The 25,149-nt window shown below is 38.7% G+C and overlaps 7 protein-coding genes across 9 annotated transcripts in view; 6 read left to right on the forward strand and 1 right to left on the reverse strand.

Annotated features, from left to right (window-relative positions):
• LOC134817710 (exportin-1-like) overlaps nt 1-25,149 on the reverse strand; it is a 91,412-nt gene that overhangs the window by 41,668 nt on the left and 24,595 nt on the right. The window contains exons 2-4 of the mRNA XM_063826949.1: nt 3,320-3,426; nt 2,954-3,055; nt 2,582-2,716 (exon numbers count right to left, since the gene is read on the reverse strand). Coding sequence (XP_063683019.1) covers nt 2,582-2,716; nt 2,954-3,055; nt 3,320-3,424 — 342 coding nt within the window. The 5' untranslated portion in view covers nt 3,425-3,426. The remainder of the gene's footprint in view (nt 1-2,581; nt 2,717-2,953; nt 3,056-3,319; nt 3,427-25,149) is intronic.
• Nucleotides 1-25,149, forward strand: part of LOC134817721 (radial spoke head 1 homolog) — a 41,755-nt gene that overhangs the window by 230 nt on the left and 16,376 nt on the right. The gene's annotated exons all lie outside the window — the stretch shown is intronic.
• Nucleotides 127-24,794, forward strand: LOC134817714 (heterogeneous nuclear ribonucleoprotein F-like). 3 transcript variants are annotated; one of them, XM_063826953.1, is made up of 12 exons: nt 127-135; nt 20,828-20,983; nt 21,090-21,251; nt 21,383-21,529; nt 21,697-21,858; nt 22,203-22,303; nt 22,458-22,570; nt 22,680-22,906; nt 23,034-23,073; nt 23,502-23,728; nt 23,855-23,998; nt 24,397-24,794. In XM_063826953.1, exons 2-12 carry the CDS (start codon nt 20,836-20,838, stop codon nt 24,423-24,425), a joined length of 1,500 nt encoding a protein of 499 aa, XP_063683023.1. In that variant the 5' UTR covers nt 127-135; nt 20,828-20,835; the 3' UTR covers nt 24,426-24,794. The 3 variants fall into 3 exon arrangements, with proteins under 3 accessions (XP_063683023.1, XP_063683025.1, XP_063683024.1); XM_063826955.1 differs by lacking the exons at nt 127-135; nt 20,828-20,983 and adding an exon at nt 20,990-21,018; XM_063826954.1 differs by lacking the exons at nt 127-135; nt 20,828-20,983 and adding an exon at nt 21,041-21,053.
• Nucleotides 6,649-8,731, forward strand: LOC134817713 (probable ATP-dependent RNA helicase DDX5). Its single transcript, XM_063826952.1, has one exon. The coding sequence runs from the start codon at nt 6,718-6,720 to the stop codon at nt 8,284-8,286; it is 1,569 nt and encodes a 522-aa protein (XP_063683022.1). The 5' UTR covers nt 6,649-6,717; the 3' UTR covers nt 8,287-8,731.
• Nucleotides 8,952-12,078, forward strand: LOC134817711 (EH domain-binding protein 1-like). Its single transcript, XM_063826950.1, has one exon. The coding sequence runs from the start codon at nt 8,956-8,958 to the stop codon at nt 11,653-11,655; it is 2,700 nt and encodes an 899-aa protein (XP_063683020.1). The 5' UTR covers nt 8,952-8,955; the 3' UTR covers nt 11,656-12,078.
• On the forward strand, nt 12,227-19,042 carry LOC134818208 (ADP-ribose glycohydrolase MACROD1-like). Its single transcript, XM_063827653.1, has 5 exons — nt 12,227-12,350; nt 12,674-12,913; nt 13,049-13,195; nt 17,711-17,793; nt 18,306-19,042. The coding sequence occupies exons 1-5, from the start codon at nt 12,266-12,268 to the stop codon at nt 18,759-18,761; spliced, it is 1,011 nt and encodes a 336-aa protein (XP_063683723.1). The 5' UTR covers nt 12,227-12,265; the 3' UTR covers nt 18,762-19,042.
• On the forward strand, nt 18,733-20,619 carry LOC134818209 (uncharacterized). The gene is made up of 2 exons (XM_063827654.1): nt 18,733-18,783; nt 19,271-20,619. Exon 2 carries the CDS (start codon nt 19,282-19,284, stop codon nt 20,107-20,109), a length of 828 nt encoding a protein of 275 aa, XP_063683724.1. The 5' UTR covers nt 18,733-18,783; nt 19,271-19,281; the 3' UTR covers nt 20,110-20,619.

Raw genomic sequence — 25,149 nt, forward strand, 5'->3', positions numbered from 1 at the left:
GCATACTGTGTGTAATGTACTGTGTGTAATAAGGTAACGTAGGTTAACATAAGCTAACATAAGCTAACGTAGGCTAGCATAAGCTAACGTAGGTTTTAAACTAATTACAACACTATAAATCTATTACATTTATTGAGTATTATGTAACGCGATGGACATTTTAAGCGGGTAATATCCTGTCCAAACCCAGGATACATAACATGAAGATTTTGTTGTAACTTTGTATGAAAAGCATGAAGGGGGCCGAGGGGGGTCTTCATCACAATTCTCTCGAAATCGACTTTATAGTTGTTTCTGATCGAGGGGAGTGATATTTATCAGCTGCTTTTGGTCCCATGGAAAAATATTGTTCCTAGCCAAAATTATCGCCGGTCAAAGGTCAGCGCTGCGCTTATGTGTAATTGTATTGCGCGAGCGATATTCAATCGCGCGTTCTGAAATCGAGTCTAAAAATCTATCTTCTCTTACATTTTTTGAGCAATCACCCTCAAACTTTCATGATATGTTCTTAGGATCAATCAGTTAGAAGAGAACTCTAGAGCTAGAATTGTGAGATATGCCATTAAAGATTTTTAATTCTATTTTGAAAATCTTGGACCTCTAAAAATCGACAAAAATCGAGGTGTGCTAGTTGCGGTTATTTTGCGCCCTTCAAAAAGTCACTAGCACATTCCTATCAAAATTTTAGAAAAATTAGTAAATATTAAAAACGAAAAATGTGCCTAAATTTGTTGTTTGGCTTTGAGGTCCAATAGATCTGAAGATAAATGAGTAAAAACATTTTTGAGGGCATCAGAAACTGCGCCAGAATTCAGAGAACAATTTCATGTCAAGTATCAAATCAATCCGATCTTTCCTGACTGACTTTTTGTTAAAATAAGCCTGAAAAGGACAATTTTAGCTTTTTGACTTGAAATAGATGTGAATAAACGGCGAGCAAAATTTCAACCCGATACCGCAAGAAATGATTAACCTATAGCCTTTTCGAAAAAGTGTGTTTTTCCGAAAATTCCACTCTAACCAGGATCGGAAATGCCCGATTACAAAAATGGATATTCTCAAAATAAGTTTTTTTGATGTGGAAACGGTGCGCTAGATGGTCACTGAATTGCCTATGAGGTCATTTGGGTTGGACAGGTTTGGTGTATGCCCCCTTAATAAGCTAACATACGCTTACATAAGCTAATAATAATCATAAATTGAATTATAAACACTGCTTTTAAGTTGTAAAACTTTTACTCAGCAGTGTGAGAACAACTACAAAAGAACAAACTGGGTTAAGGGCCACAAAAACTCTATCCTAAATTAACAGCCTTCCCGGCAAAACACGATTTATTAATATAACTCAGTAACTTAGAGTCTCGAGTTCATGAATAAAGTTTTTCCAAATCATGAGTTGATAAACTGAACAGATAAGTCTTGAGGGCCGATTTGAAGCTGTTACTAGTAGGACAGCTTTGAACAGACAGAGGAAGGTTGTTGAAGATTTTGGGACCTATCACGCTGAAAGATCTTTGGCCTAACAATATCATAGGCTAACATAAACCGTCAGACCATGATCTGGTTGATTTCGTTGTCGACCAAACCAACTAGAACCGAAAGAAAGAACTTATCTAGATGTTGATTCATATTCATTCAGACCATACAATTATCACAAAGCTAAGTTCGATTAAAAAAATCTAGATTGACTAGAATTCTCCAACATCTCACTGTGCTGAAGATGATGATTGATGATGGTAACCATTCTTTTGAGCTAGCCCGATTCTCAAATGTATCCATGTCGACAGAGCCGGGTCGAATTTAATAAAATCTGTCCCCTAAATTCAAGGTTTGAAAATGTAGTTTGGTGTCATTATAACCGACCAGACAGTAACCTTCTCAACTTTTGTATCAACTTTTATATCAAGTAAATCAGAAGAAAGCTTGAGCTGTTGCGTTGGTTGATGGTTCTAAATAATCTTAGTAATGCTTGGCATCAGCTCGCAAAATTGCCTCTTTTGTGTTTTCCACAACACCATTCCTAATGCTGATCCTAAGGCTGATCCAAATGCTGATCCTAATGCTGATCGAAATGCTGATCCTAATGCTGATTCTAATGCTGATCCTAATGCTGATCCTAATGCTGATCCTAATGCTGATCCTAATGCTGATCCTTATGCTGATCCTAATGCTGATCCTATATTGTAATGGCCGGAAGAGCTGTGATATAACGATGCAACATATCTACATTCCTAATACTGTGATATAACGGACGCACATCTACAGTGCACACGCGTCTCCTCAACTGATGCTGAAGGAGGCGTTACTGTATAATATTCCCCCTAAAATGATAGTATCATTCCTCAAATAATATCGTGTCTAAATTAAAAGCGATCCTCGCCTTGGCACCAGGCTTTTCCACGAAGTTAACACACCATAAAAATTCGTTTGCGGAGAAGGCAGCTAGAACAGTCTACTCAAGTCACAATCTAAACTGTTGTCTGGCCCCTCAAATTAGCCTTAGGGAACTATTTAAAAAGATATGCTGCGACAAACAACCAGATTCCTGCAGAAGAAAACAAATTTAACAAAAAGAACGAACCTCACTAGATGTAGCATCAGAAGAGAGTTTGATAATAAGACCAACAATGAAAGTTTTAACACCATCACATTGTTCCCTTGGTAAAACTTTCCATCTCGTTTTAATTACGCCTGACAGAATTTGCAGAGCGTAGTGCTGAAATGCGGAATGTTAATAATAAGATATTAAACCTATAACACCAACATTGAACAATAAAAATAGGTCAATACGCACCATTTGTATCAATGAAACAATAAATAAACCAGCGATAAATTTAACCACTCTATTATTATGTGTATACTTAATGTGTCAAATATGCGATAGTAACATGATAAATACAGGAATAAGAAAAAATTTGCTGAATTAGCCAAGAGATAGATCAAATTTAGTAACCTTAGTTTCTTGATTAGTGGAGAATTCTAGAATAAGATCTACTCGCTGCCAAGCTTCCGGGTGAGTCTGCAACTTCACCAGCACTTCTTGAGCTGATTTTTGCTGAAAATTTGTAGATTGCTTTAAATATTCAACAATTTTACATTCGTTTCATCCAACAATAAGCCTTCTGAATTAAAACATCTTTTCAATGACTAAATTTAAAGATCTGTAATACATAAGCTCAATATTTTTTATAAATATTTGTGAAGACACGCGACTCAAATTACTCCTTTAAAAGTGGGTTTAATCTGCTTATCTTTTGCCTGAAAGCAATTTTAGTGTTCAAATAAACAAGATGATATTCACAAAATTAACCCCACGAACCTGAGGGCCCGTTCCATGGTACATGGTTTTAATAACATTGTCTAGTAGATTAATGTCTAACTTCTGGCTGAAATCCAGCAGTTGTTGAGCTCCTTCTAACGCCATGGCTGTATGATCAAAAGTGTCAATACAAATTACACATCGTTTACAAGCTTGATACAACGAGAAATGCCAAAGGGTAACTTAATGCATTAAGATATCTTCTTCAGATTGAGAAACTTAATTCAATTCGAAAGGGATTTTCAGTCTTAAATTTTAAAAATTACACAGTAGGAATTTGTATAGTATCAGAAGATCAATAAAGAAAGAATGACGACTTTTCAAATAGATTACTGATAAGATAAAAGTCAAACTTAAATACTCAGTACATTAATATTGCTTATATCCCCAAAGATCAAAGTAAAACGAAACAATACTGAACAACCAATTTCAGCAATGAATACATCATCACAAACAGTAACGTAGCGACAGATGAAAGAGTCCATAGTAAAACCAACACAACTAACTCTTTGAGACCATATGCCTCATCAACAAAGCATTTAGCTTATCTAACTTCTTCCCATCCTGAATTTGATCTGACAGGTACTTGATGACGATTGCGTTGTTGGTAACTTTCAAAACCATTTTCCCATCACAATGACGATATTTGATAACAAATCTGAACTTTCCGGGAGCGTCCAAGTACAACTGTTCTGATGCAGCATAAAAGTCGTCCCAAGTATCCAGGTAAGATTTCCTCATCTTGGAGTCTTGGGATCCTACTGAAATGTGATTTTCTGCTTCAAAAGACTCCAAAAAGGATCGTTGAAACAAAATAAATGCTTAAAAAGAACTTGAAGATCCAATGAACTGTTCCTTGATGACAACTAAGTCGATTTCTATGAGGCCCAAAAACCCTACAACTGCAACGATCGCAGCAACCGGTTTGATCCGTCCCTCCAAAGTGGACTGCAGATGTTAGGACTCGATGATGCAAAAAAATTACAAAAACATGGATTATAATTTATCAATTAACAGAAAAAATAAAATTAATGCTGAAAATTGGTATGAATTTTACATAGACTTTATTTTTAAAAGAATAAATGAACTATAAAATTTGTTGCTAATATATACCCACTAATACAAAATCGTTGTAATGATAATTTGCAAAGTTATTTTGATAACGTGTGAGCTATATTTTGTTACGCGCGGCTCAATTTAACGATCGTTATAACAAACAAATATATAGCGTGCCCTTAAAAGTATTTCAAGTGATTGATTATATGCACTCATAAAGTGCATATATTATATGTTGATTTTAAATACATTACAAATTATTTGATCTCGAATCATGAAGTTTGAAGGAAGTTACTGCAATGCACGCAATTTCGGGACTGTGCTTTCGGCGGGGATACAACTTGCGCTAAAAATAAGTTGACTTAAACATTAAAGAAACACTGCAATGTGCATAAGAAATAAAAACAAAAACAAACCAAAAACAAAATCAGATGCAATTGAAATTTGACTTAAACTCTCAGGCGATTTTAACATTTTTTCTAAAAGGGCCCCTGGCATAACCAATAACAATTAATGATTGAAACCAACTTGAATCGATGTATTTTCAAAAACTGATTCCAAATCACCCCATGACATATAATAGGGTTACAAATCTTCCCTGGGGTTTCTCGTTACATCATACATGTTTAACGTTAGAGTTAGTGGTTTAGTATGTGGTTTTGTTAGACGGCCCCAACTGCCAACGTTATATTAATGTTGAATGTAGCTTTTTAAAATTATATATAGTATGTGTCGGCGCGGTTCAGCCGAATTAATTATTATGTAATCAAGTTTATATATTTTTTGTTTAGTTAGTTGTCATTCGGCCACAGTCCGCACTTGATTGACAATGTCGAGATTGTTGCTTTGCGACGCAAAGCAGAACAACGATCGACGATGGGTTGCAACGATCTTCGATGCAAAGCAAGAATGCTTGCTCTAACCAGAGCCCTCTCGCTTGCAGTAGCGCGCGACCGTACTTGTGAAACAAGCGCGTCACGCAGTACGCGTAGGCACATGGCTATGTGAACAAGAATGCTAGTTTGTAGTTTGCGCGGCGCGTCGAACATCGAAGCGGCGAAGTCCTCCAAAGTTTACACATTAAGCAACTTATATTGCTACACCATTTATCAATTAGTATATCAAAATGTGTCATTGTAATTTTGCATGGCTGAAATGTAACGCTTGATTTATATTTATAATAATGAATTGAATTTTCAAATAAAAGAAATAAGATCAGGGTTAAGGTTGGGATCAGCTTAGATTAGAAGATTAGGGTTTCGGATAATTATTCAGGGCCACCTTGAGAACGGGTTTAAAAAGTCACGTGACAGTGATCTTGTTCATTGATAATGGACTAGCCCAGCATGCGCTACTTCATAGCCAGTAGTACTTGCCTCGGACTAACACATTACCAATTACATTTCGAGAAGAAATGAGAAAGCGGCGCGCTCAGCTCAGCTAAACGCTACTTCCAACTTCGAAGAAATTTAGACGAGTAACATCCGTCAAGTGACAGTCGAGTGTCGAGTGATTAATAATTATCCTTAAACTCTCGTTAGGGCGTTACTTATTTAGTTCAATAAAATATGATAAAGTAATGTATAATTAGATTTATCAAGTAAAAGTCTGATAGAATATTGAAAACAGCAGAAAACAGCAGCCGCGCGCATTTGTTGAATTTATTCTTATGGTCCTCGAAAAGAGCAGCCGCTTTTGGATCGAGCGCTATTGAGTTGATTTTTACAGCGCTCTCTCTAACTGAAGGCAATAGTCGAGCTTTTTGTTTACACAATTTCAATGTTTGCAAGTCTCACTACTATAGATTTCCAATTCCGACGTTTTTATATCCATGAAATAGTTACATTAATTAGTAATCAACGGTCTACAGGAGTGATTCTCTAGTCAGTATCTCCTCACGTTGTGACTCCCTCAAGCTTCTGTTTCAGGGTTTCACAGACAGTTGGTCGCAAGCTGGAGAGAGGATGCCTGCGAAAGAAGTGTTATCTTTTGCCGGTAGCTACTCCACCAGACGCGACTCAGTTTGCACAAAAGTTCACCAGGTTTGAGCTACGTGCAAACTCCCAACCGTGAAACCGATTTCAGATACTTCAAGTAGGAATCGTCTTGTCTTGTTAATCAGATTATTTGCCAACTCCAGCATGATTCGCTCGTTCTCCAAGATAATAATATTTACTTGAACGTTAATAACTACACGAAGTAGCATATTTACTTGACTTCTTATTAATCCCCAGTATTACATTTTACACACGTCTGTAGCTCTAACCGAATACATTTCAGATGATAACTTGACTGTTTCTTCAGTATTTTAACTTGTCATTCTCTCCTCAGCTGAGCAAATTATGTCTAGATACGGTAACAGCAGGGGAGGTGACCGTGGTTATAACTCTAAGTCTTCTATCCAGAACGAACTGTCTGCCGTCAAATGGAGCTCTTACAAGCTGACTCCGTTCCAGAAGAACTTTTACACCGAGCAGCCGGAAGTAGCAGACAGAGGCCAGGCTGAGATTGATGAGTACCGAGAAAAGCACCAGATAGCTGTTATTGGACGGGGGTGTCCGAATCCTATCCTCCAATTCAAAGAAGCCGGACTAAAAAGTGCTGTCATGTCTGTCATCGAGCGTAACGGATTCAAAGAACCCACTCCAATTCAAGCTCAAGGCTGGCCTATAGTTCTCTCTGGTCAAGATATGATAGGAGTTGCTCAGACTGGCTCAGGAAAGACCCTCGCGTTTGGGATCCCCGGGCTAATTCACATAGCCGCTCAGGGTTACCTGGCTCCAGGAGATGGGCCTATTGGGCTGGTCCTGTGTCCTACTCGTGAACTTGCTCAGCAGGTGATGAAAGTGTGTGACGAGTTCGCTAGAGCAGTAAACTTGAGGATATGCTGTGTGTACGGAGGTGCCCCTAAAGGTCAACAGATAAGAGAACTAGACAGAGGCTGTGAAATAGTGGTAGCTACACCTGGCAGACTTATTGATCTTCTTAACATGAACAAAACTAACCTCCGCAGATGCACTTACTTGGTGCTGGATGAGGCTGACAGAATGTTAGACATGGGTTTTGAACCTCAGATCCGTACTATCGTCAGTCAGATCCGTCCAGACAGACAGACTGTCATGTGGTCAGCTACTTGGCCTAAAGAAGTTCAGTCGCTCGCCAGAGACTTCATGAAGGAGCCTATCCAGATAAACATTGGTTCAAACACTCTGAGTGCAAACCACAACATCTGCCAAATAGTGGACGTGATCTCCGAGTGGGAGAAGTATGACAAACTTCAGCGACTCCTCACCGAGATAATGTCTTACGGACCTTGCAAGACAATTATATTTACAGATACTAAGAAGTGTGCTGACGATATCACAAGACAGATGAGACGGTCAGGCTGGCCCACAGTGTCAATACACGGCGACAAGAAGCAGGAGGAAAGAGAGTGGGTACTTAATGAGTTCAGAACTGGTAACTCACCCATAATGATAGCTACAGACGTGGCTGCTAGAGGTATCGACATCTCTGACATTAAGTTTGTCATCAACTATGATTATCCCAGTTCTGTTGAGGATTATATCCATCGTATCGGCAGAACAGCTCGAGCCAATGGTACCGGTACATCCTACACTTTCTTCACTCAGTCCAATCAGAAGAATGCTAAGAATCTGATCGAAGTGCTGACAGAGGCTAAACAGAACGTTCCGCCAGAGTTGGAGAAGATGGCTCAATCCTGGGGAGATAATGCTCGGGACAAAGGTAACAAGCGATGGAACAGAGGAGGAGACAGCCGAGGGGGCAACAAGAGAGGCAGGGCGGATTATGGGTCTAGTAACGGCGGCTCCTTCAACCAGAAGCCAGCAGCAGCTGACGATTATTACTCCAGTTTCCAACAAGGAGGGTATACCACACCGTACTACTAGAGCACCTCTCAACTCTAGGCTTCAATTCCAAATTATTATTTGTTAATGAGAAGTACAGACAGAACTAATAATGTGTTTAATGCGGACTAAGTTGTTATTCATTTTATCTGTAAGAGGCTGTTTTAACGTTCAGTTTGGTGTAGTTTGCTTCATGAAACACCCGAAAACAGTTATACTCCAGTACTGGAGAGTTAGCAATTTTCCTGATTTTGAAAGAGAAATTATTTGTTTTCTCAAGTATTTTGCAGAATAAACATATTACTCTGGGTCATAGGATAGATGACCACAAAATGCTTGTTGAAATTCAATTGTTGAATATTATTTACTTAAACACTACTGTTAAATGTATGTGTTATTTTGACATGACATGTTAAAATTGCTCAGCACTCAATCTATATTATATAAATTGTACCTTGTACAAAATTTTTATCATTACTTGTTTGAATTACTAGTCATATTCAATTGTGTAATGAATGCAGACGTATTAAGCAGATGTTCAATGGAAATTCTGTTGATAATTGCGTCTGAAAATTGCAGTGAAATATTCGGTGATGGAACCAGGAAATTAAAATTAATGTGCCCTATCAGCATAATAATTTATTGTCCCACATTTTGTACGATGATCCATAATGTTTAAGAATTTACAATATTCAATTTCCAGGTTGATGTATGGGTAAGCGAAAGAATAATGTTGCTCCAAACATTGCACAAAACTATGTTGTTGAAAAAGTTCTCGACCGCTACATAGATGAATTAGGGAAGAAGTGGTTCTACTTGAAGTGGATGGGCTATCCTGAGGACCAGGCTACTTGGGAGCCGGAACAGAACGCAGATTGTACCGGACTCATTAAAGAGTATGAGCGGAAATTATCTAAGAAGATTCCTAAAAAATCATCCGCTACGGTAAAAGATTCAGAATGGTCCTTAAAGCAAGCAACTGGTAGTTCCACTAAGATAGTCTTGAAAAAGATTAATCTTGAACATTTAGAGCAGTGCCCTAAAGCTCCTTCCGACCAGCCATGTACCATAAAGTTAAAATTAAATGGAGAGTACACTCAAGCATCATCCCCTCCCCAGCGTAAAACAAAGAGAAGGAGATCTTCAGCCATCGGTGTAGAAGTGGGGACTCCAAAGAAGAAGCGAGCTGGAGGGAGACGAAAGAAGAGCGAGTCTGAGGGGGCTGTGGTCCATGTAGGACCAACTGAGGAATACATGGTAGAGGCAATACAGGACAAATGTTTGGACGCTAATGGCAGGATCTTATACTTCATCAAATGGATAGGATATGATAGTATTTATAATACTTGGGAACCTGTCGAGAACTTGAACTGTCCTGAACTTCTGAACGCTTTTAATGCTGATAACAAGCACCCCAAAGTCATTGTGTCTAAGATATTAGATAAGCGAAAGGTTGACGGAAATAACGAATATTTGGTGAAGATCAGCGGGTGCAGGAAGCAAACTTGGATGTTTGAAAATGAGTTGCAGTGCTCTGATTTATTGAAAGAATTCAATAAAGAGTATGATGCACGAAATTCTAAAGTATCGTTAGCAGATATTGCTGACAACTGTAGTTCTTCTGACTCTGAGTCAGAGCAAGAAGATGAAAAACCTAAAACCTTAACATCTGGAATTAAAGTTAACAGAGACTGTACGACCAGTTCAGACGAGGACACTTTCTCACCCACTGTTCATAAGAAGGAGCCGTCTTGTATCAATGGTGCAAATTTTAAAACGAAAACTAGATTTTCAAGCAGCAGTAGTAGTGACGGTGACTTAGATTTTGAGGATTTGTTGAAGCGGTACAATGAATCTGTTAAGACAGAGAAACCGCTCGATTCTGCACCTCCCAGCCCTCCCACTCCTGAGGAACTGATTCCGTCTGGTTCCATCAAAAAAGATGATGATTCAAAACCTTCAGTTCCTTTAGAAACAAAGCCGTCCGCTCCTTTAGAAACCATGTCGTCAGCTATAAAATATGATCTTCCTATTTCTCCACCCAAAACGAACTTTAACAAACCAGTCGACCTCAGCCCTGTATCATCTAGAAACGATTACGACGATAAAAGAGATCCCTTGTCTGATATCCCTGCTGCTAAGTTTGACTTACCTCAGTTAATAATTCCTAAAGATAAGAAAGCTTTCCCCAGGAAGTCTCCTTTAAGAGAGCTCGCCGAACCTGTCACTCCCTCACCCCCACCATCACCTCCTAGACCACGAAGTGTCTCTCCATCACCACTTACAGTTTACAGCTATCCTGGCACCTTGACCTCTGACAGGGGTAGAGATCTATCCAAGGATACAGCCAAAACAGAACCTAAGGTTACTATCCCTTCACCGAAACCATCTCCATTGGCTAGCTATATGAAGCCCATGCGATCTGCTTCAGACGAATCTGATTCAGATGAATCACTTTCAGATCTAGAAAGTAAGCTGACTGAAGCATTGCAAGGGGGAAATAGTAACCACTCAGAACCCGCTATAAACCTTGAGACTAAACCTGAAACCAGCTTTACCGGAGTAGATTTAGGTGCCCTTATATTCACTGACGCTGCTAAACCAGGGGATACGAGTCTGAACATGTCAGGTTTGTTAGACAGCATAGTAAGTCAGACTGTTACCAACTCTCTCCAATCTGCCTTCATGGACACATCTGTTACTTACAAGGACCAGAGTCACAGTGAACTGTTTGAAGTGGTAGCTCAACACTCCGGAGCTCTCAACCCTGGATCTGATCACATTAATGGAGGAGGACTGCCTCCTTCTTCAGAGAAAGAGATAGATAATGTACTCGGTGATTTGTATGCCACTGCTTCAAGTACTGATGTGAAGAAAGAATTAGGAGCAAGGAGCTATTTCCCTGAACCACAGATAGATAACGAGGAGGAGGAGGAGATGGAACCGCTAGACCCGCCTTTGAACAGTATTATAGGTCATGAAGTAGACAAATCTCCTCCTCCACCAGTTAAACTTCCTCCTCCCCCTGTTCCTTCTCCTCTTGATCCCTTCCAGGACATGCTCAGCACTTTCTCCAAACCTGCCAGAAAACCAAAGAAAACAGTTCTTTCTGTCCGGACTTTCTCCAAAAAGACTCCCGTCACCACCAAAGTCAAGAAGTCTGTGTCAACTCCTGCGAATGATATTTTTGCTGACATGGGCACTACATCAGTGGGTTCAAAACGAAACATTGCCGCGAACAGTGTTCCTTGTCCTTACTGTTCTCGCAAGTTCAAAGACAAGTCCAAGTTAGATTTCCACATGAGTTTCAAGCACCCGCAGATGCTAGAGCTGGCGTGTGATAATTGTGGGGACTTTTTTCAGAGTGCTATAGAGTATCAGTGTCATCAGCTTAGTTGCCCCAAAGGGTAGACCAGTACCAGTACCAGTACCTGTTTGTATTACTAATTTCAGTGTTTTATATATTTTAAGTTGGCAGTCATCGTGCTATAATTATCGTTAGGTATTTTATGAAAATGTACGTCTAAGAGAAGATACAATAAAAAAATTTCAAAATTTGTATCTTTAAGAAGCCAAATGTTACCGGTATACGATTGCATTTAGGATGAAAACTATAACTCACCATCTCACTAGCCTCTAAATCCTAATAAACTTGTCATTTACTTTTCTAATGTCATTGATTTAAGTTTCCACAAATTTAAGTGCTCATTAACGGGGTTGTCATTAAAATTACACTGGATTTTTGTTGATCATGTGATCTTGATGCATTCATAGACTGATATATCTTTTTAATTGCACATTGATTGTAAATATAATGATTGTTTGAATACTTTGTTACAAGCTGCTGTTTTCCTCTCTTATTTATAATATTTGTAATAAATTTAGTTATACCTTAAATTTAATGTCGCAAATTAAAAAAAGGGTGCGGTTTATTGGCTGGTTACATGTAATTAAAGAGGAAATTAATTGATGCGTATTTTACAGATGTAAGATTAGTACAGTGTACAGTGTACAGTACTAAATGAACTTCTTTAACCGGAGAAAACGTCCCCGTCCTACTGTCCCTATATCTGAAACATCCCCATGGCAACTATATGGATCTCAAAGTTTGTAAGAATAAATGTGGTATTAGTCATATTTTGTGCTTAATTTTATGATATTAAGTATAAAAATATAGCAGGCTTTTAACCGAAAATATTGAAATATAATGATGCTATGTTGAGTGATCAAACCATTAATGTCTAGTTCTCTTGTATTTCAGTACACTCCACTTGCGAAATGTTGGCACCTTAACATTTAGCTTCATTATATAGTGTCTCCTAACTTATCGATAGGTCATCGCAATGTGTGTCAATATATTTAATGCGTATAATTGTGTTAATTATTCATTTAACATAATTATGCAATTAACGTAACTACCTGCACACAGGAGCCGTGAGAGGAGTGACACCGCAGCGAGCCCACTCCGAGACGGTTAACTCTAAACTGTACATCTACCTGGGTGATATAACAGGTCTACAAGTAGACAGTATAGTAAACGCAGCTAACAACTCCTTATTAGGAGGTGGCGGGGTGGACGGCGCAATACACGCCGCTGCGGGGCCCAGCCTCCGCACTGAGTGTTCTAAACTAGGCGGGTGTAGTACTGGGGACGCCAAAATTACTAAAGGTCAGTTACCAGAGAAGATGCTGTGCTGTGTCTATTATAATGCCTTTCTTTTCCTGGTGCCCCCCTCCCCCCTCCCATTACACAATACGGTACAATAATCCTGTCCACAATATGTTTACTTTAGCTCTCTTTCAGGTCACAACCTGCCTTCAAAACATATTATACATACGGTTGGACCGCGGGGGAAGAATCCAGAAGTTCTCAAATCTTCTTACAACAAATGTTTCCAGCTCATGAGGGAGAACAGTTTGAAATCCATCGCTTTTCCCTGTATCTCTACAGGTATGAATATTACTTCCTTTTCCTTATATTTTTACTAATTTGAAAGTTTTTTCCTTTTTCCTGTATTTCCACTGATATCATATGAATATTGCTTTGTTTTGGAAGTAAAAGCTTACCTGACTATATTTCTATTCGCTGAATAAGGAATTGTGAATTTGTCTTTAGAGATGGTGACTGTTTAGTGTTTCTGTCAAAATTTAAAAAATATGATAAATGTTTGTTAACTAAGCTTCATCTTGGTATCTACATTAAATCTCTCCTTTAAGAAGGCCGTAAGAGTATAGCTCTGTATAGTATAATTAATTAGTGATTACAGCGTACTAGTTACAAAACTGGTGTATTGTGTCCACCTAGTTGGGGAGAGAAGGAAATGGAACCAGCCAGCTTGATATTACACTTCAATACATTACACTTCAATACATTACACTACAATACGTTACACATATTATATGTACATAACACAGATAAACATTGGAAACGAACTTGTATTTCTAGTTATACGCATCTACTCACTGCACGGTATTCTAGATGTTTAATATGATATAGCTGATATTCAGATATTAATGAATCACAGTAATTTTACAAAATGCGCCGATTACGCGTGTATTGGTTAATGTTTGTACAATTTAGTGGCAAAACATCCTTCCTTTCAACTATTTTTTTAAACGCAAGAGCAAAGAATTTCAAATAAAAACTGTTTCTACATTAAATCCAATGGCTGTGGTAACGATTTCTTGAGTTCTTGACATTTTTAATATTATCTTTATACTTTTATTATGGTTTCTATTGTTTCCTTATCGTTATTTTATATACCTAGTCTGTTCAGTGTGTTAAGTCCGGCCCTGCCAAAAAGACAAGTTAATATGGCCTTAATATCAAGTTAATCCCGAAAGTATTAAGTATTGCCCTCCAAGTTTAGCGATCTAGCTGGGCACTGTCCAAGAAAGTGTGGACGGTATATTCTCCATCGCCGCACATAGAACATGCACTGGTGCTTGATTTGCAAATGGTGTGGAGACGTTTGTTCAGACCACAGTGTGCCGTGATAAGGTGCAGTTCTGTATTCTGTATTTGTTATTGAGTGTAGTGTGAAGGTTTGTGAATGTGTAGGCATGTTTGATACCCAGTGTCATCTTGGTGTGTCCATTTGTGGTTCAGTTTCACAGGCAGTTACACTGAGTGTAACACAGTGTCACAAGCAGTTACACTGAGTGTAACACAGTGTCACAGGCAGTTACACTGAGTGTAACACAGTGTCACAGGCAGTTACACTGAGTGTAACACAGTGTCACAGGCAGTTACACTGAGTGTAACACAGTGTCACAGGCAGTTACACTGAGTGTAACACAGTGTCACAGGCAGTTACACTGAGTGTAACACAGTGTCACAGGCAGTTACACTGAGTGTAACACAGTGTCACAGGCAGTTACACTGAGTGTAACACAGTGTCACAGGCAGTAACACTGAGTGTAACACAGTGTCACAGGCAGTTACACTGAGTGTAACACAGTGTCACAGACAGTTACACTGAGTGTAACACAGTGTCACAGGCAGTTACACTGAGTGTAACACAGTGTCACAGGCAGTTACACTGAGTGTAACACAGTGTCACAGGTAGTTAGAGAGGAATTTAATTCTCCCTTTGAATCAATCAAGCTAGATGATTTGTTGTAAATACTGAGATCAAACTATCAATTTACAGGCTATCGTCAAACATGTTGCAAGGCGTCATCTTCAGTGACATAAGCCTAAAAATTGTAAAAAGTTAGTAAAACCCAAAATTCCTTTAAAAATCTGAACACTCTTAAAACGGTTATATAATAATTAAAATTAAGATGTTAGGAGTAACGGAAGGCCAAAAGGATTTATAGTGTTTATTCCCAAAGGTTTTAAAGTCTTGAGTTGTTGAATATATTTATGTTCACGAACTTCTAAAGTTTTAGGACTAGAATTATCAATAATTGAAACATTAAAAATTTTGTTAAAATCCTCCCTTTGTTTAAAACCATGATCCAACAAATGTAAGCCCAAACTATATTCATCACTTGTTTCATCTACCTTATCACCATTTAAAAGTTTATAATATTTGACCCTATGTTCTCCAGTTCTAACCCGTAGAGAGCGAGTAGTGCGACCGACGTAAGCCTTTCTACAGAAACTACATTGGAACAGATAAATGATGTTGTAACTCAGGCAGTTTCCAGGGGAAGCTTTAACCTTCTCGCCGTTCACTTTGAATTCATGGCTGCCTTTGACAAGTTCGCAGCATTTGCATCTTGGCATATGGCATTTGCTGGTTGGACCATGTTTAGCTCCTAAAGCAAGTTCTTTCAATTTGACGAGGCGAGATTTTAGGCTTGGCCCTGTTTTCTTGGTGTAACTGAATATTTTCTTCCTAGGAGTGGAAGCTGTTGAGGAGGTCTCTTGGGATGTTTCAACAGTGTCACTTTCACTGAAACTCCTTGTTCTTGAGAGGTGTTCTTCATACTTCTTAGTCACAGACACCAAATCATCATCACTACCATAAGTAGATATGACCCTGATTGGAAGGTGTAAAGATGTCTGGTCATCAGGAGATTGAACTTTGCGTAACAGTGATCTTGTTGAATTGAGCACCTTATTACTAATGTTCTCAACCATTTTCCTAGGGTAACACGCAGCAAGGAAGGCTTTTTTGAGGTTGTCGAGGTGTCCTTTGAGGCGTTCTTGGCAGTTGATGATCCTTCTGAGTCTAAGGCATTGAGAGTACACGATACCGGAATAGATATGGTTTGGGTGGGAGCTTTTAAAGTGTAGGTATGAACGAGAGTCCGTTTTCTTTATGAACAAATCCGTTTGGAGGGAGCCCAAGGAATCGAAAGTGAACATTATGTCAAGGAAAGATACGTATTTACCAGGATCTTCTATTTGGTACTCATCAATGATTAGGCCATGGGGGAGGAGTGCTTTGTTGACATCTGCAATCCAAATTTTGAACTCATCTGTAGTTCCCTCAAACAAACCTGCTCCGTCGTCAATGTAACGCCTGGCTGATACGATCTTCTTCATGAGCTCTGGGTTACTATAAACACATTTGTTCATTAGGTAGTAGACTGCTATGTTTGCGATTTGGACACATAGTGATCCACCCGTAGGGATACCAATGAGCTGTATGAACCAATTTTGATCGAACACCCCAACAGAGGATCGGAGGCTTAATTCCACCAGTTGTGTGAGCCACTGGCAGAAGTCTTCAGACCAATCTTCTCTACATGATGACATAGCGGACCTCAAGGCCTCTATGACGAGGGGTGGTGTTAAAGAGTCATAGAGGGCCTTAAAGTCGTAGGTAAACGATCTGAAGCCTTTCTTCTGTACTGGGGAATGTTCACTATCCACGAATTCCAACCATTGAAGGGCATCGGTGTTATCAGTCAAAAGGTCAGAGCAGAAATCCTTTTCAAGATCCTTCAGGTATTGGCTAGCAAGGAAAACATCACTGCGTTTTGTGATTCCATCTTGAAGTGCCGTGATGAGCCTGAAGGGGGGCTCGACTCCTGGTTTAAGGTCTTCCTTTTGAAGCTTGTGGATCTTTAGAGTGGGGTAGAAATAAGCTTTACCAGGTTTGAAGTGGGAAGAGGTACTCTTATTGTTAGTAACTGTACCATCACTGTTCAAATTGTTGGTTATACCCATGATGTTTTGGGCTTCTTTTGGTGTAACAAAGTTTTTCTTTTTTCCCTCGATCGTCACAGGTAGTTACACTGTGTTATGAGAATTTATGAACTTTTATATATTGTTATGTTCACATTCTTTATCTACGTGCCGATACTGTTTAGTTTGTTTTACAATTTACATAGTATGTATTTAATGTAAGTTGTGGCTGATGATTTCTATAAACCGTTTTTACGATGCAGGGTTTTGTGTGGAGATTTTGGTAGAAGAAAGAACTGGCTCATATTTTGTTATATTTAGGTCAAGGCATAATACTATATTTAGGTCAGCCATGATCCGTTGAGCTCGCAGGACTGAAAGTCCTTACCTCACTGAAAATGTTATTTAAAAAAATAATTGTATTAAATTTATAATGGAAGAATACTAATGCAAGTATTAAGATAATTTGTAACTCTATTTTAATCATAATATAAATTGTAAAAACATTTAAAGTATAAATATCACAAATTAAATCACTGCGCAGAAAACAGCAGGCAGGACGATATTGTCACACTGATTGTCACACAGTGCACAAATTGCACCTGCAATAACAATAAATTACGACAGTTTCGCAATATAGTAGTGTTGCTATATAATGTTGTCCTAATCTAATAGAGTACTCAGCGAAATCTCGCAGCTCTTTCCGTTCGATTTATCAACCCTTTACTGAAAATGGTGCCCCATTTATCCGTCTTAAAAAATCTGCTTCTCTGAGGAATCACCTCAAGTTATTACTCAGAATACAAGCATTTGACTGTAAAATGTATCTTAAAGTTTACATCTCATTCTCAAGAAAAAGTCACTAAGTTTTGTCTCTATCAGGTGTTTACGGGTACCCAAATAGAGCTGCTGCTCAGGTAGCGATTGAAACAACACGAGACTTTGTTGAGAACAATCTAGATCATGTAAGTTAGATTTGATGGTTCATAATGACTACTTTTAAAGCAATTTGAAGGAACGCTATTTATTCTTTGCTTAGAACACTTTATAATTTGAACTCTCTTCATAAAACTGTTTTATAATCAAGCTTACTCTAAAACAGTATTCGAAAATGGTCCAAATCGGTATACGGCTTTCTGAAATTCCTCTTGTGCGTCAGTCGCTATGCAACTTTTGCTAGGAAAGTTGAAGAGACTTAACATTTGCTGCGCGCGCACTGAAATATACCGCTTTCATTTTGCATTCAGGTTCATGAAGTAGGGCGTAGAATCTGTGATGTAATCGCGTTTCAATTCAATCGTGTTGTTACTGATACAGAATGACGTAGTCATTACATGAACAATTCGCTCAAGAAATTTCTATCATACCCTTGTCTGCCACTATCTGACTTGTGGAGGTTAAACACAACACAGATGCAAGTTTATTGATATCTTTAATATTACTTGTGTCACGCTTTTACTTTTATCCTCATTTTCAGGTTGACGCCGTTATATTTTGCTTGTTCACCAAACAAGATATAGAAGCTTACCACGAATTTTTGCCAGCATTCTTTCCTCTTGGTTTAAAAGCTAAGGTTGAAAATAAAGGTGAGGAGAAGAAAGAAGAGGGAGTTTCAGTGGTGGATAGTAAAGTAGAGGAAGGAGAGGGGGACAAAGAAGAGGAACCAGCAAGGTGTTCTGAAGGAGAGGATATTACTGCAGAGGTAAATGAGGCAATTGATGAAATCGACAATGCAGAGGTAAATGAGGCAATTGAAGAAATCGACAATGCAGCGAAATGTGAAGATGTGTCTGAGTCTACGAGCAAAGAACAATCTGCGCCTATGAGTCAAGAAAAGTCTGAGCCTATGAGTCAAGAACAGTTCACAGCATCAAGTCAACAAGATGAGAAAGAAGAGCCTATGTCTCAACAGGAAACCCAAGATTTGAAATGACAAGTTTGGAGAACGTTTAACCGTAGGTTTAGTTTACAATTGTGTACTATTTATAGTACCTTTTATAAAAGTTGATGTTGGAATGCATATGCTAGCTGTTAAGTATTTTCACTTCGCATGACCAGTAGCGGCAGGAATCTAGAGGTTTTTATTTTATATTTTATATTATGTAACTTTACATGTTTGCCAGAGAATGAAATTTGAAATTCGCATTTGTTTTGCTTTTTGTACATTATACATACGAGCATTATTTTTTTTATGAGCACATTTCTTTTCATTAATTCTGTGTAACATCTTCTTTTCGTTATCTGTGTGTAACATCTTCTTCGCTCTGAATGACAGAATAATAGATTTGGATACTAGTATTTACCATTCAAAATCCACAACAACTACCACATTTCAAAGTGAATATGGTTCACCACTACCAGTATCCACATCTATTGTCTGTAAAATAAGCTCAAATTAATTTGTGAAAAAAATGTGAAAATAACATTTAATAAAATATTCAGGAATGTAAGGAATGACAGCCTCTAACGGCAATGGCCGCTTCGCTGACTCCTGTACATGTGTCGACCCTCGCTCCTGTGCTGAGTTCATGAAAACTTACGTAGAAACAATACTGGACACCTCCGTAACTATATCCCCCTTTAGCTCGTTGAGGGAGCAGTATAACGCGTTGTGTTTGCAGGAGTGCGGACGGCGGGAGTTCTCCAGACAGGTCACTAAAGCACGCTCTGCCAACATGTTGCTGTGTGAGAATAAGTTCCTCCAGCTAGCAGCTAACTTCGCCACTATTCTCCATATCTGCGAGCAGGAGGATGACATCGAGTCTGCTAAAGTACTCATGATCCTCGCATTCACCTACCAGTGTGAGGGTCGTTTCCTTTACCAAGAGCTCATGAGTGTGCCCATTTGGAGCAGCATGCGTTTCTGGAATGCTGCTTTTCTTCACGCGGTCCACTCGGAGAGGAAACTGCGGTCCTCCCACAACAGGTGTTTCAGCGAACAGACTCAGGAACAGCGTGTGGAGGCGGCTGAGGTGCACAAAAACACTTTCTTCGGGCAGATGAGCTCTTTTATTACGAATATGATGGCGTTTCAGCTGCCCCTCAGTGACATAGCAGAGTTCAGAGAGAAGATGTTCGTTATGTCTGAATTGGAAGAGGAGCAGAAGTTGATGCTGAGACAGCTGTCTCCTGTACTTCCTGATCAGGAGGAGGGAGAGTTCTCCTTCTCAGATAAATTGGAGAATTTAAAAGAACGGGGACGTTCCTTCCTTCATTCTCTTTCTAGGAATTTTTCTGTTGAACTTGCGACTTCGAATAACGGTAATGCTGGACAAACTTAAACTCTTGTTTCTGAGATGAATTGTCATTTAGTTACGTTATGTTTATTTTTGAGCCTTGTTTTAGCATTTAAATGATTCGGTATTTTGGTGGCATGAGAAATGTGACATTGTGGTAAAATAACATTAAAAGTTGTCTCATTTATTTTGATAATTAAACTCAATAATTCTAGAATTTCGTGCCACCAATATCAGACTCTAATTTATTTGGACGTTTCCAAATTATATGGAATTAAACTCAGCAAAACAATTTGTGATTGTTGATGATATCTGAGCTGCATGTTTTGTCATGTATCTAGTTGCATGTTTTTAACTTTTCTGTTAGACTTTTTTCTGATCATTCTTTGTATTTTCCGCTAGGATCAAATTTATAAGGTAATTAGTTTAATTGTTCACTCTTTTAGCACGAATAATGTTGTTATTGTTTCTGTTTATGAGTAATTTGCTAAATTTGATTTTATATGAACAACAAAGATTTTTAAAGAATTATTTTCATTCAACCAATTGTTACAAGACTTCGTTTCATTATTCAAAAACAGTGATAATCCGTTTGAAAATAAATATAATCGCTTACTTCTCTTGTTAATGATCTGTAATGGTTACTTTTCAGACTTGTTAGTGACCAGTAATGGTCGCTTCTTCATGCACGACTAATTAAATACCTATTTTTTCAACCGTCCCAACTTATGTTTTACTGAACATTACTCTTTCTTAAACCTTTAGCTAACCATGGAGGACGGCTCTGATGCCCAGTTCATTGTGAAGATGTCGGGGATGCCCTTCTCCGCATCTTGTGAGGATGTAGCCAAGTTCCTGGCTGGGCTGGATATCAAGGGAGGGAGGAAGAACGGGGTACACATCACTAAGGATGACTCAGGTACGTGGTATTCCACATCACTAAGGATGACTCAGGTACGTGGTATTCCAGATCACTAAGGATGACTCAGGTACGTGGTATTCCTTGTTCACACATCTGTTTTTAGGTCGGGTGAGTGGTGAGTGCTACGTGGAACTGACCTGTAAAGAAGACGTGGAGGCAGCTATCCGTAAAGACCACCAGTATATGGGGGAGAGGTGGGTCAGTGTTACAGAAGCTAGTAACGAGGCTATGGTTAACGACATCAGCAAGTGTGACCAGATTCAGCGTGAGTAATCAACTAGAGTAGTCAACTAGAATAGTTACCCAACTAGAGTAGTCACAGGACAATATCAAAATATACGATTTATTAGCCCCTAATTAAAACTAACTTAGTTTAAATTATGAAATGAATTACAGAGAAGTTGGACGATAAGGGCGAGTTTGTTATTAAAGTGAGGGGTTTACCTTGGTCCTCAAATACGGAGGATATTGAGAGCTTTTTCGGCGGGTGCAACTTAAAGGATGATAAAGAGTCTTCAATACACATTCTCCGTAACTCTGAAGGTGGGAGATTAATTAATTATAGTTAGAGCATTATGAACAGTCAATAAAGTGGCTTAGTGTAATTATGATTGATGAGCAGTCAATATTGTACATTGGTTTACTGTAATAATTAATTAATTAGTTGCAAGTAATGTTAATTACTCACTAAGTTCTATAACTCATTACAGGACGCCTAACTGGGCAAGCGTTTATAGAGTTCGGAGATATAGAGAGTTTGAACCAAGGTTTGGGTAAAAACAGAGAGCACATGGGTAAGAGGTACCTAGAGGTAAGCAGGTCCTCTAAAGATGAGATGTCCAGGTTCACGGAGAAGTCAAACACGGTCTCCAGTAAGTTTACATGTAGCAATCAGTGTAACACACAGTGTAACACACAGTGTCACACTGAGTGTCACACTGTGTGTTACACACAGTGTTACACTCAGTGTAACACACAGTGTCACACACAGTGTTACACTGAGTTTTACACAAAGTGTCACACTCAGTGTCACACACAGTGTTACGCTCAGTGTTACGCTCATTGTCACACACAGTGTCCAGTAAGTTTACTCAGCAGACAACATGTCAAAGTTTTGTGAAGAATTCTAAACGTTAGCTAAGTAGTACAGTATAGTTAATAATATACTTGGTTAATTGTTGGGAGGTGTATTACAACTAACCCTTTCCTCGTCTAGAAATGAGAGAGCCAGTAGTATTGTGCAGAGGACTGCCTTTTTCTGCAACCGAGGAGGATGTTTGTAGCTTCTTCTCCGGACTGGAGATTGCAGATCTACAGGTCAGTCTTTCCTTTCCAAACTTTACATGGATTTAAAATGATTAGAGTTAAAAGAACATTTTTTTGACATTTTTCAAGATCAAAATAATAATACATACTAAAAAGGTTATATGATTTATTAATCAACTTGTTAGTAACAATATCTTACCAAAAGATGGTGTACGACACAGATGGAGTGCGACCAATGGGCAAATGTTTTGTGCAGTTTGGTTCTGTTAAAGACAGCGAGGCTGCAATGGCTAAGTTTGGCGAGAAGATGAGCAACAGGTTGGTGTGCAATGTTAAGGAGGGGGAGCATGGTTGAATCTGAAGATTTGAGACTTTAACGTCGCATATTTATCTAATTTATTACTTTAACATATGTCTTTTACCGCAGGTATATAGAAATATTCCAGTCCAACAGAAAGTACTGGTACGCCCAAGAAGGAGTGCCTATGGAGAGAGGAGGGCCGCATGCGGAGGAAGCAAGACACGCCCCTCCCCCCAGAGGTAGACCTCGTCCCGGTCCCTACTCTAAACCACCTAGAGGAGGTGCTGGAGGTTATGCGCCTCCTCCACGGGGCGGCCGAATTAAACACATGTCACATGACCGCAGATCCTCGCGTGAGTACCGTTATAATACTAGTTTTGTAATTTAGAGAGCACTGTCAAATATTACCTTAATTCATTGTTAGTGAAGTTTTTGACTGTGAGTAATCCCCTAATTCTAAATTAAACAATTTATTTTCAGCTTATGGAGGATACGATGGATCTGAGGGATTCGCAGTCCAGTGAGTGTTCCTACTACAACTGTTCAGTATTGTTAACATTTACTAGAACCTTGTTCTTCCAAAACTGTAAAACTTGTTTTTAAGTATTCATTCACATTGGTATTGCTAATGTTAAAATAATCTTTCAAGCTAAAATTAAACATAAGTTTCAAAACTGAAAACTTGGGAAGATAAATTAGTTGACAGGGAGTACTTGGTAACGAAGTGGTTATATAACAGGAAGTATAATTTGGTCACTGTTGCGGTAACAAAATAGGGAGTTTTGGTGACTAATGCGGTTACTATAAAGTATAACAATTTCAGGGGATACACAGGGAAAGCAGTATTAATTGTTAAAGTGTTATAATATAGGGATTATATGATTATAGGGATTTAAATGCGGTTCATTGTGGAAATTGTATAGGGAGTTAAAGGTTGAACTATTGCAGGGATTATTCAGCGGGGGCAGGAGGGACTAGGGCTGCCGGTCTTCCAAAAAAGCACATAGTTGTGGTAAAGGGGGTCTCAATGGATGTTTCCATGGGGGATGTTATCAAATTCTTCACGGAATCTAATCCGCCTAAAAATGTGGAAATGAAGTTCGGGGAAGCAGTGGTGGAGTTTCATAGCCACGGGGACGCTATGAGGGCTATGTTGAAGGACAAGACCATGCTTGGTTAGTGGACAAAAGTGGTCGGTTATCTGGTAAAATTTGGGCTGTGAATTGATAACGATTTTGTCTAATAAAGTTGATCCATGCCTAGGACAGAATTTAAGAAGCTTTAATTTGCATAACCTCCAGCTGGTGTGAAAGTGAACCTTGAACTGCAGTCCAAACCAGAGGACTACGTGGGGTATTCAGACAGTGCTCCTGCTGAAGATCCTTATCAGGACCCCTACTCAACCACCTTCAGCGACCCGTACCAGCAGAGTAAACCTTACCAAGGTACCGGTTAATCTATAACGTATATATAAGTTTAAATATATATTATATAACCTATATAACCTATATATATTTTATAACCTATATAACCTATATATATTTTATAACCTGTATAATGTTTTCCATCGTTAATGGATTGAGCCGCGCGATACTTCGCAGATGACAAAGCTTTGCCCGGTTCCACTACTCCTGTCTCTAATATTTCGCCTGGTTCTAATATTTCGTCTGGTTCTAATATTTCGAGAAGAAGGCGCGCTACTTCGAAGAAATTCAGACGAGTATCACTACATCCGTCAAATATAACCTGGCCTCCTTGTTACCCGTAACTCTGTACCAGTAGAGTGTTACCCAGTTACCAATTGTTTACGTTACCAAGGTAGGTAACACAGTTAACTTTTCAGGAACATACAGTTCCAGTTACAGATGGTAGATCTAAAGGAGATCAGATCTTTGAGTTGACCACCAACTGCCGGTGCTCTGAAAATCTTGCGTTTCAGCATCGCTCAAATGAACTGATCGATCACATTTTTATTATTTAACCGGCTTGATTTCAAATATTTTGTTTTATTATTCAAGATACGTTTTATATTTGTTCATTCTAACTATTGCTGTGTGATTAATATGGCTGAGAACAAGTGTGAATATATTTCGACAAGTTTATTCTACTGCTGCGTGCAGGTTTTACCATTAAGTCGAAGAGGAACTACTTATCCAAGCTGACTTTTGTACTTGAAACACAATTACAAATTATATCCATGTATTTACGATATTAGTAAAACTGTTAATTTTAGACCTAAAACAGAGTTTAAGTTTGTTCCACGAATGTCTTTTTATTTTACCTGGGGAACACTTGTAGGTTTATAATCTATCACCCGTTAAGCGCGCACCCGTTCACTTTATCTCTCACACGTTGAACGGGTGATCTCGTAAAATATTAGTTCCTAGTATAGACCGTCGTCGAGTCCAACTCTGCGCGCGTCTCGTAATACGAATATATGTAGGGGGTGCACAATAAAAATAAACTTGCTCGGACTTAAAAATGTCTGTACCATTGTTTTCTAGAGACTGTGAGAATTTTCACAATACCAAATTTGTCATACCTTTTCGGAAAGATCAGTGAGTTTCGCCTAGGTGCCATATTTGTGGGTGCGCGG

The sequence above is a fragment of the Bolinopsis microptera genome, chromosome 7 (assembly GCF_026151205.1).
Source record: "Bolinopsis microptera isolate Bmic1 chromosome 7, MBARI_Bmic_1.0, whole genome shotgun sequence".
Taxonomy (NCBI): Eukaryota; Metazoa; Ctenophora; class Tentaculata; order Lobata; family Bolinopsidae; genus Bolinopsis; species Bolinopsis microptera.